Below are 11,727 nucleotides of genomic sequence, written 5' to 3' on the forward strand. Positions count from 1 at the left end.
AAATCCCCCCCCCCCAAAAAAAAACACATCAACAAAAAAGTCACCATCACTTTAAATTAAGGTGTTGTTTCCAAAGAAAGGAACACACAATTCTCACGAACGTTCTTAGTTATTACAGTCAAGGATTCAACAAGAAAACCACCTCTGCAGTTAAAGAACTGAAGATTCAAAACAGTGCTTCTGTGTTCATAAATGGTTTTAAATAATGGTTCTAATAATGGTTTTGCCATGTTTCTAGATCGCATATTGTAATCGAGTTAAAAAAGAAGACCAGGCTGAATGTGCATTGTGACAATAGTAAAACAAAAAAAAAAATAACAGTACACAATAACACATACATTAATACTGTATATTTTTATGAACATGATCTTGCTATAACAAAATATTATTTTGTTCGCTCTAGCTCAAATGACAATTTTTACATTCTAATGCTTTCTTAATATATAATCGATAAAACATTTGAATACGAGGTGTAATGCTGATATATTAGTATACTTTTATCAAATACATATTTTAGCTATAATATATACTTTTATCTAATATAATTTTATCGAACGTTCCATGGGCGTGAGACTACTCGGCAACCATCTCTGAAACTCCTCTTGGGCGTCTCTTTGAATGACAAAAACATCGCATTTTCCAAAACGTTTGCCAAGCTTACGATTAAATATCATTTTTGAAATCGCTAGTGAAATCTGACAGCATAAATTTTGCTCAAATATAGTATTTTTCAGGCTCGTTCAGCCAGTGTGTCTTAGACGCAATGTATTAACCGAGGCTTCTAACAACAGCTGCAATGACACGCTGACTTCACCGATTAGGGATTGGCTCTTTCGCTCAGAGGGCGGGGCTCTATTTGATAGAGTGGCAATATTGATTGTAGCCTTTTTTTTTTTTTTCCCCATTCAAAACTAAACGACACGTCTTGGGTAATGTGTAGTCTTTAGCCGCTTTTCCACCATCACTTTTGAAGAACCGTTCCGTTCCGGAGTGACCTTTTTATTTTCCACTGCGGGGCTGATAACGAATTCAATTAAAATGCATTAGCCGTTGCCGTGGTGACACAAATGTTTGCATATGATATGAGGTGTAAATAACTGCAGCACCGTTTCAGGCTCACGTACCTGACGGTTCTGAGAACCTTTCAAGCCCGATTGTTGGAAAAGCGACTTTTGACTAAATTAAACTACATTAAACTAAACTAAACTCATTGAAATTATAAATGATAGATTGATTTATGTTTTTGACGCACCAACCCTAGCCCTAACTTAATCTGCACCCTAAAATCTAATTGTTCAATTGCAGTGTTGTGCCAGAAATCACAATTATATAAATCCAGGAACGCATCCAACTTGGCAAACCACAAATAAAGAGAGAGCCCCATCTAATAATAAATATGCACGCAGCTACTTGTAATTTCTCACCTTGCTGTCTGTGCTATTGAATGTTGTGATGTTAATGATTAAAAAGCTCAGAAGGCTTAATTGATTTTCTTAATTGATTGCTGGCTGGGGGTGGCTGATCCCACTGTGTCTCTAATTAAAACCGTTTGAGTGACCTTGCACGCTCAAATTCTACTACTAACAGTTTTTATGTTCTATTGCATGAATCATTACGTATCAATATCTTCTACGTACAGGTGCTGTGTACATATACACTGATATGGTCTTTTGCTGCTTTTTACCAGATCTTTGAGAGGATTCTGTTCATCTGGGCAATACGGCATCCAGCGAGTGGTTATGTTCAAGGCATCAATGACCTTGTCACACCCTTCTTCGTCGTTTATGTTTTCGAGTATATCGGTAAGTCAATAAACCTTTTATAGTACAAGATACATATTTGCGTATAGGGACCTGGCAAACTCCAAAAGCAAAACTGGGCAAAGTCACTAGTTCTGCTTTTGATGTTAAACCAGCATGGGTGTTACATGCCCAGTGGCATGGATTTTAATATAATTTCTCAATAGCAATTTCATAAAATTTGTCATAACCTGCCCCTTTAAACTTTTCCAAGGATCTTTGGTATCTTTGTCAGATTCAGTCGTCGTGATTGTTCCCAATGCCTTTCATTTTCTTGACCTTTACACCTTTAAGTGCTTGATTTCCAGTAGACTAAACGGGATGTCCAGACTAATGATTTTGAAGGGCCCAGAGGGACCCTTGCAATGCACTTATGAGACAGCAATAACCTGAAACCGTGCAATGAACAAGGGTGGCTCAATTGATGCACTCAAAGGGCTGAGGATGGGGGTCTTTTTCCCCAGGCTCTGCGGTAGTTGGCGTCCATGGGGATACATTTTCCTGGGTCATTTGACCTTGTCTCATCCTGAAGAATCAAAGCCTCCACTTTGTTTTTACAAGTTCTGTCCAGTTTTGTCCTTCAGGCCTGAAAAATGCTCTACACAAGCACACAAATGCTTTTCGTGACAGTAGTTGACCTGAAAGAGAGTGGTTACATCGCATCAGTGCTCATTAGCATACATTTATGCCCAACTCCGTTGCATTGCCAACCGTTGCAGTTGCTCGTGTCAGCGCGAATCACACTCTCCCTTGAGAATGAGTGACTTCTGGGTGCTTTGTCGCACCGAATCGCTGTCAGCGTGAATGCTCCTTTTGGAATTACATTGTAAACCGTTAACGCAGTGATGTTTATGTTTGATAAAGTGTATCTGAAGCTTGAGCAATGAGTGATCCCATTTGTAACTTCACAGTAATCAATCTAACATGTCCAGAAGAACATCTTGTCATCATGCGTCCTGCAGTGATATATCTTGGTTTCGATGCGCCATTTGTTATGTCCTTTCTTGTTTTCTCCCAGCACCGTTTCTTGTTGTTCTCCTGGTGAAATGAGATGCTTAATTGTTCCTTCTCTGAAAGGCGTACTTTATTCCTGTTTTGTATGCCGCTGTTTTTGTATGCACTATGTGTATATTTGTCAAAAGATGATGACAATGCCTTAAGAAGGCCCCTGTTCTCCTTTGATAAAGATGTTTGGGTGAACTCTCTCTCTTCAGTGTGTGCGGAGGAAAGTTTGGTGGAAAATCTACCTGCACCAACTTTCTCAGCAATTTATTTCCCACAACTCCACCCGGCGCAATAAGGCATGGTGCCATGTGTGACAGATACTCATTCAAAGTGTGCTATGTGGGCCAAGTGCTGACTGCTGAGGGCAAGCAGTAGCAAAACATCACGGCTTCACTCTGACGAGAGACTAATATCCATCAATGCCTGTGTAACGGCAAACGCCGAAATTCACTACTTGTTTACAGTGTATGGGGAAGGCACTTTAAATTATGAGTAGCTTGGATAGGTACGGTTGCGGCCTGCGCAAATGAATTACGGATCATCTACGGATAAATGGTTATTTTATTCCACACCATTTGTGAAACAACAAAGAGATTTTTTTCGAACGTTTTTCAGTTACAGTAAACGAGGCTGAAGCTTTTAAGCTTAAAAAAAAATATTAAAATACAAAAAAAACAAATGTATGTAGAGTCAGACTTTTCTGTTAATTTTGGTTCAAGGTGGAGTGAGGAAGGTGGAGGATCCATAGATTCATTAAAAACAGCCAAATAAAAACATGGTTTGTTTGTAAATCACTGTTTTTGTACCAAGGGAAGCTAAGGTCAAACGTTTCAGTGGTAAACCTAGTATCTGGTCCGTTTCTTACAAAGCTACTCTCCAAGCACCCTCTTTTTTTTTTCATTAGTGTGAATAGAATTCAAGAAAAAACAAACACACAAACAAATAAACAAAAAAAAAAAAATATGGCTTAATAGTGCTGTTGTGTATATGAAGATTAAAACTTAATGCACCAGAGTCCGATTTTTATTTATTATTCATTTATTTTTTGAAACTTACAGGTTTCAATGAACTCTTGAGGTTCGCAGCTACTTTTTAATTAGCTTCTCCCAACGTTGCTCGTCTGAAATACTCTGGATCACAGAATAAGCCTTTATTTAAATCGTGTAGCCCTGAAAGAAACGTGCCCATAAATTCCTTTTAGCACAATCATGTTATTTCTTGAAGCCACAGATTTGTTTATGATTCCTGCTTTAAAAACCGTATGATGACAGGGCTAAATTAGGGGCCAGTTAGTGTGTACATTGCTGTTAGTGCCTTTCATTATTAAACAATCATTTTCATTACTCTTCTAAATAAATGCAAGAGGAGACAGTGAAAATATTCATTGGGCTCTTCTGCCTTCGTTCTGAGAGCCTTCAAAATATATCTGAATACAATTTGCTTCCAACAAATGAAATTTCTAATTTGCTCTGTGAGTTCTATTACTTTGANGTTTAAAAAACGTATGATGACAGGGCTAAATTAGGGGCCGGTTAGTGCTTCGCCTGTGTGTACATTCATTATTAAACAATCATTTTCATTACTCTTCTAAATAAATGCAAGAGGAGACAGTGAAAATATTCTGCCTTCTGCCTTTGTTCTGAGAGCCTTCAAAATATATTTGAATACAATTTGCTTCCAACAAATGAAATTTCTAATTTGCTCTGTGAGTTCTATTACTTTGAGGGCCAAGGCCTGATGGAAGAAAAAGCACACTGAAGTTAAATTCAATCCTATTGATTTGTGCTAGCAGCAAGACTGCAGGGAACCTTCCTCGTGGTAGTCAAACTATTGTACAGGAAGTCTGAAAGGTTTTCTTTTTTTTTTTGGCAGTTTTTGATTGCTTGAGTAGATCCATCAGCATCATGTTTGACCCACGTTCGTGATTCTTCTGGTCCAAAAAAAGTTTTAGGAGTTTTTAGATACAGAGCATCAGGAATATATAATACCAAAATGACAATTCAATGATTATCTGGTTGGATAAATTTATTTAATGGTAGGACGTTGTGAACTATTTTTATAAATAAGCACCCATGCATGTCAGCAAAAAAAAAATAAAACCATATATATGTACACGATATATATGAACATGACCGTGGCTGTTATTTTTTGTGCTTTGCATGCATTGTCCTATAAAACAAAGCTTCGGTTGATCAAAAGCACAAACCAGGTTAAAATTATCCACGGTAGCATGATTGATAATAACACAATGAAATTCTGATTCATTTAAATACTACTATGATGTTGTAACTCTTAACATTCATGACATTTAGATTAAATATGTAATGTTATCCTCTAACCTTTCAGCTAACGTGCAGTTTGATGATTTTCACTGGGGAAATTGCACAAAGCAACTGTGCCTTTTAATCTTTAAAACGGTGTATAATTTAGTAGTGTATAGTAACGTGGGCTTAAATGACACGTTTCTCGTATTGGCTGAGTCCACGCACTATTGCATCTGATGTCCCTTTTAAGTCTCTGCTATAATAGATTGCATCAATGCTGTTTCACCTACAACGGAAAAAGAACATTTTGCCTGTTCAAAAGCAAATAGCTCTTTCTCAGAAGGTTAATTGCACAAGTAATAGTAGAAACGTGACTTTGTTTTCCTTTTGGACTGATTAAACGCATCTGTTAAAAGCACTTTTTTCTCTTCTGGAAATTTTGCGGAAATCTGATGGGAGTAATTTCCCTCTACATTAGACATTTTTAGGTTTAAAGTTTCATTTGCCTTGGCCTATGGTATGAATAAATGCTTCAGAACCGTCAGACCCGTCCAATATCTCCATTCATTACTCTTTTAATCATACCGCTTCATTTGCATAGCTCATTAAGCTACATATGTCTATTCTATCAATATTTTTAATCTACAGTGCCGTTCTTCATGAAAGTCTCCATCTAATCAGATAGCCACTTTGTCTCGGAAGGTTTTGTTCTTTGACCACTCTGTTCTTCTCTCTTCTTTCCGTTCAGACCTGTTTTTCCATTAGACTGCTATAAAGTTTTATAATTGAAAGTAATGTGTGTGTGATGAAATGGTATGTGCAGTAGTGTGGCACACTATTGATTCAGGAGGATGATAGTGTAATTTGCATCGTCTTCATATAGATTCTCCCAAAGTAATGTCTGGATGGCAGATGTGGATCAGTGGCGCTAGTGTTAAAGATCTGGATTGGGTGAACTATTAGTGTTGGCAACACCATCAGTGCTGGTTGAAGGAATAAAGAGTGAAGAGAGAATATCTGAACTGTTAGCAGAAAATGGACAAGAACCGGGCTTTACTTTAACCTGGAAGACGTTCTTCGTTGCCGCAAAGATGGAGCGACCCAGAAACCCTACGACTTTGACATCACGTAAACCTTTTTGAGGTTCTAAGCGTTCCTTCGAAACTCTCCGTACTTATGGGAGGCACAGAATGATTCCTTCAAATGGCAATATTGTTGTAATTGTTGATCTGCTGGAAAGGTGTCATTTTTTGGCTACTTAGACTGAGCGATTAGCCCATCCAAGAAGATACATTATAGCAGATTTCCACCGCAAAAACATTGTGGTCCACAGAAGATAAATTTCAATCACCCTGAGCATTCCTGGTTCACGTTGTGCATATATCCACAGCGGGGGCACCATGGATCACATAGATTCCAAATAGCCTATGTCTTTTACATCATCCGCATTAGGTCCACTAACCCCGTAACCGCTGACTCCTGCTTTCAGTCTTATCTTCTGGCAGGTCTTTGTGGGCCATTCATTGACTAAGTGCCATGGGCCTCCACAGCTGACTTGAACAGTTAGTGGTGTGTGACCCACAATTGAGGCTTTAATGAGTATCGGTTTGTTCGGATTTCTCGGTTTGAAGAACTGAGCCCAGTGCTGATTTTAATGCAGGTCTGATTAACTTTCCTCATTTGCTCTAACGAGTTGTTAAGTGACTGCCTTGGGATGCCTCAGATGTCTAGTGGCAGGTATTTCTCCTCTTTTCCTCTTGGTTGAGTTCTCTTCGAGACCTTCCTAAGCTGTTGACGAGCAAAGGATACCAGCAGTTTGATTGTATAGTAAATGATGTCCAATTTTTATGTTTAATCATTAACACGTAATATAATGTTGCTTAAGAACATGAAAGCACCAAGTAGCATGACGTTATGTAAATGGCTATCATGACATTATCTGTTAATATCACATTGCTATTCATTAATGTTACACTATTTGATAATGTAATGCAAAAAAATATCATTACTAAATGTTACAACAAAACTTTAATAACATAAAACGACTTAATGGATAATATAGCATAAACAAATATCACAAATTAATGCTACATAAGTGGTAAGTAATATTATTGTAACAAAAACACAACAAAATATCTTAATGCTTGACATTAAGGGATTACATAATCTAACAGAAATGGTTAGTGAATAATTAACTAGCAACATTAACAGATAATATAACATTAACTTAAACGATTAATTTTCTTACGTCTTCATCCATAAGCTGAGCTACGCCTCGCTTTGTGAGCTGCACGAGTGTAAAATGCCAAAAATGATCTGGAAAAATCGCCCTGTCATAAAGTCATTCGTTTTCTCTGACTAATCACAGTTATTGAATATTTTTGGATCTAGTTTAATTACTCGGCTATAAAAAGCTATAAATTGAATTTCTGCGCAGATCCTCGCTCTGAGAAATCACTTCTTGTTCATTTACATCTGCGAGACGTGTCATGCTAGACTTGGTGTAGTTTATATCAATTAACAAAATAATTTCTAACGTCACTTGGTCACCCGTGAAAAGGTATTTGCTCTCTTTCAAAATTTTTATCAATTTATTTATTTTTTTGCATCAATTTACAAGAACCGCAAGTGTGGTTTTATTGTCTGGCCACGCTCTCTTAATGCCTCATGAGTTTCCCATTACAGCACATGTAATGATTCCCCTTATGCTTCTAATAAAAGCAAATGAATTCTTTAATAGGCTAATCTTGCATAATATTTCACACTCAGGGAAGTTCACCTTTTTTTTTTTCGTACATTCAATGCTAATGTTTTAGTGGCTGCGAACAGAGTTGTGATGATTGTTTATTTCATCTCCATTCTGCACTTTCACACCAAGTTGTTTCAGATATTGAGGTTTATTGGACTTCAGCCATTCTGCATAACTCGCTACTGCTCGTCGACAAAGAGCAGCCAAAAAAACCCCAAAACATTTCTGTAGTCACAACAATTGCTGCGGTTATGTTTAGGGAGCCGATTATGCCTCTGATGAGACCCACACGACTGCTGCAGTTGTGCATTTTGTCAATTCAGAATTGGATAAGAATTTTACATTTTTTTTTGGATTAAAAACAAAATCACTAAACATCTCTATTATTGCTGTTTATAAGTTTGTCCCTGTTTGGCAGAATCAATCGAGTCCGAAATTCCTGTCCAAAATATTGGCACGTTTAAAAGTAAATGCGTATTTATTTTTTTAACGTGGACCCAATGCCAAAAACAAATAAATTGAAGTACTATTTTCTGCATTTTTATATCTATAGCAAGCATTGCAAAGCATTGTCCAACTCTGCGCGCAAGGACCTTTACACTTAAATAAAGGCACCTTAGAATTTGTTCGACGTTTTTGATGAGGCCATTAAAAATCCACCTGGAGCACCTTAGCAACCAATTAGCAAAGCCCTGGCAACCTTCCACAATGCCCTACTGTTGTGACGGTTTGTTTTCCCACGTAAGCACCGATCACATTTTCTTGTAAGTCAATGGGTATGCATCCATTTTGCAATCTAAATCTCTGAGTGAATTTCTTTGACCGAACACTTAAATTTAATATTTACTTACCTAATTAAGCCACCAGGGGCATATTTGGCACTGGAAAAGACCGCGTCGGTGTTTGTACATTTTTCTGGAACATGATGTAATAGAGTTGGTTTGGGCCCTTCCTCCAACTGACTCTAGGAGCTGCCAGCGAAAGTCGTTCATCTGTTCTCATTGCAGATTGTTCTTCCTCTGCGCTGACTTTTTCTTCATTACAACTAGATGATAATATCCATAAATCACAGATGGATCCGCACCTCGTCTTTCAGCGGAACTTCAGTAATTACGAACCCGACGATCGTTATTTTACCGTGTTGAAATGGCATGTTTGCCGAGTCGAGTTCCATGGTAATTAACCTTGCCTTCAATTGCACGTCTGTGGAATCTGTTCGACGCTCATTAACCAACGCGGGGAGCAGTAGTGGGCGGTACTGGGTTAAAGTCTTAGGACACCCTAAGGGTCGAATCGCATAATCCACCAGACAGCTCTACGGCAATGACTTCCTGTGGGTGGGAAAGTCTCCTCTAGGCTGTCTTGGGTGATGGTTTAAAAGGCTGGTGAAATTTCGCCGTGTCCTTTAACCTGATGTTGACCGTTTGCATTGGCCTGCAAAAAGAGGGCATATGGCGCTACAGGGATTTGTAGAGTCAAACGTCAGTAATGATTCCGGCTCCTTGCAGTTGGATGCTTCAGAATGCCAGAGGGAATCTACCCTTCACCCCTGCATGCAGGAAGATGATACGGGCCAACAGGAAGTGATGGCAAAGGCCAAAGAGCCTAGCTCCAGTTGAAAAGAATTTGTTGTGCTTACAACATCTTTGTGGATACCTCAGATTGACAGTTCTGTGTCCGTTTATGTTTGTTTCCTTGTTAGACACAGGGTTTAAACTCAAGAGCGCCGTGGATTCGTGAACAGTCGCTCATTATTCCATCTGTATTAACGAATATAAAAATAGTTTTGAATCTGAATACTGCATATTTAGTAGTCATTAGAGGGTGGCTCCTTAGAGTCAAAAAAACGATAGAGGCTTTTTAGCATGAGAGGCTTGATTGTATTAGGTGCTGTAAAAAAAATGAATCCACAATAACTTAAACAATATTCATTGCAGGGTATTTAATGAAAATACAATTGAAACATTATATATTTAAGTATCAATGCAGTTAAGAAAACTAAAAGACATTTAAATGACCATTTCGCTACCCTTTTGTTGCACCTTTGGCACCTTTGAAATTCTCTCTTGCGTTTTGCTGCAGTTATCACTCTGTATTGTGATGAAAATGCAATCCCAAGTGTCCATTTTGATTTTAATTGAGCAACTAATAAAGCTTTAAAATGTTAGCTCTAAATTTGCATTTTAAAACTAGTGTAGTAAATGTTAAGTTTAAATGATTCACTTCAATTTTCATATTTCACTATATATTGCACATGTGAATGGGAAAATGTTAAATACATTGCCATTTTGCATTTTACATTTCAAATTTAATTTAGCTATACGTAAGCTTATATGCATATAATAATATCAACCTAGAAAAATGCGTTCTATTCGGTGTCTGTGTGGAGTGTGGAGCTCTTAAAATCCGAAAAGAGTAATGCATCTTTCGTATTTCGAAAAGACTTTGTTTATTTGACTCACAATACCAACAAAACACACTTTTGTAAAATAATGAACGGAAACAGGATGCAGTTTCTGTCGTCTCGGTCTGTGCATAGACTGTGTGTACTTGTCTTAGAAATATGAAAAACGTATATGTGGAGAGCAACTTTCAAATGAACCAATTCGAATGGAAAACAAATATTTCACCAATTATGTAAACTGTGTGAAACATGCATATAGGCGGAGATGTAGAGTAAGTGTCACTGGCTTTATCACTTAAACCGAAATCAAGGAAAGCGCCTGTTTATGGATACATTGTTAAAATGTTAATGCGGCCTCCTTACCGTTTTTCCCTGACACTTTCACGGTCATTACTTCTGCCGGTCTGTGCTTGAGCACCTCTAGGGTATGTGGGCAATTAAAGGCTCGTTATAACGATTTAAATGGGTTACTAATAAATGTACGATTTGTCAACTAATGCTTAAAATGAACGACCAATAGTAGTGCAGAAAAATCTTTAGTTAAGGGAAGCCCTAGTAATCACTTTCTTAAAAGTACTCAATAAACGTAATCGTCGGGTTATACGCCAACGGTTGGGGGAACTCGATCCAGTAGAAAGACCAATAAGGATATATTACAGAAATGTACATATTTTTGATTTAAGGAGACCGGCTTCTCAATGTGATTGGCCCAAACTATCTAACACAAAAGTACACATTTTCACAGAGTAAAACCACTTGTATTTTAAGACTTTAGAGAGGTTTTGACCCCAGTAGTTTGAGTTGAGTTTCGATTTGTTGCCTTCAATAATCTCTTTCATCTTAAGGCCCACCTTCCAGTTGATGTTTAGCTCTGAGTCTAATTAAACAAATCTGAAGCAGTCAATCGGGGTCTTTTGGATTATTAGTAACAAAGCCCCTTTAAAGCCAGCCTTCAAAGTTGGCAAAACGAAGTGTAACAGACGCACGCTGGCAAAGACCTTTTATTTAACTTTTTTCATTTTTCTCCAGAATACAGAAAATTTTGTAAGGGAAAATCGTACCACTTTTTGGCTAATCCTCAACACGGTTGCCATTTTAACATTTCAGTTTAGATTCAATCTTTTGGTGTTTGCTTCGAAAAAGTGCGTTCGCCGTTAAAACCAGTTAACACAATTCTGTCCGATGCTCAAGATAATTTAACAAAACTATAATATCTGGAACCTAAATGGTTGACAGAAGAGGCTGTAAAATAGCAGAAAGCAAGTTATGGTGTAATGGTTGAACGGAGCGGGGTTTTTTTTTTCAATAATGAAATTTAATGCAACAGAACAAAAGCAATAAAAATGACTGCTTCATCGAATCCGGTGACATTAAAAACTTTGAAATGGAGATATTACTTTATTTCTAACTCGTAAAGACAAAACTCATGAAACAATACAATTATAAGATTAAAAGGATGAAAAGCGCTATAATAGCAGGAAAAAATTATAAAAATAAATAAACGTT

The 11,727-nt window shown here is 37.5% G+C and overlaps 1 protein-coding gene across 1 annotated transcript in view; it reads left to right on the forward strand.

Annotated features, from left to right (window-relative positions):
* LOC122342641 (TBC1 domain family member 22A-like) overlaps nt 1–11,727 on the forward strand; it is a 28,459-nt gene that overhangs the window by 16,242 nt on the left and 490 nt on the right. The window contains exon 8 of the mRNA XM_043236611.1: nt 1,688–1,802. Coding sequence (XP_043092546.1) covers nt 1,688–1,802 — 115 coding nt within the window. The remainder of the gene's footprint in view (nt 1–1,687; nt 1,803–11,727) is intronic.

Source organism: Puntigrus tetrazona, chromosome 4, assembly GCF_018831695.1.
Source record: "Puntigrus tetrazona isolate hp1 chromosome 4, ASM1883169v1, whole genome shotgun sequence".
Classification (NCBI taxonomy): domain Eukaryota; kingdom Metazoa; phylum Chordata; class Actinopteri; order Cypriniformes; family Cyprinidae; genus Puntigrus; species Puntigrus tetrazona.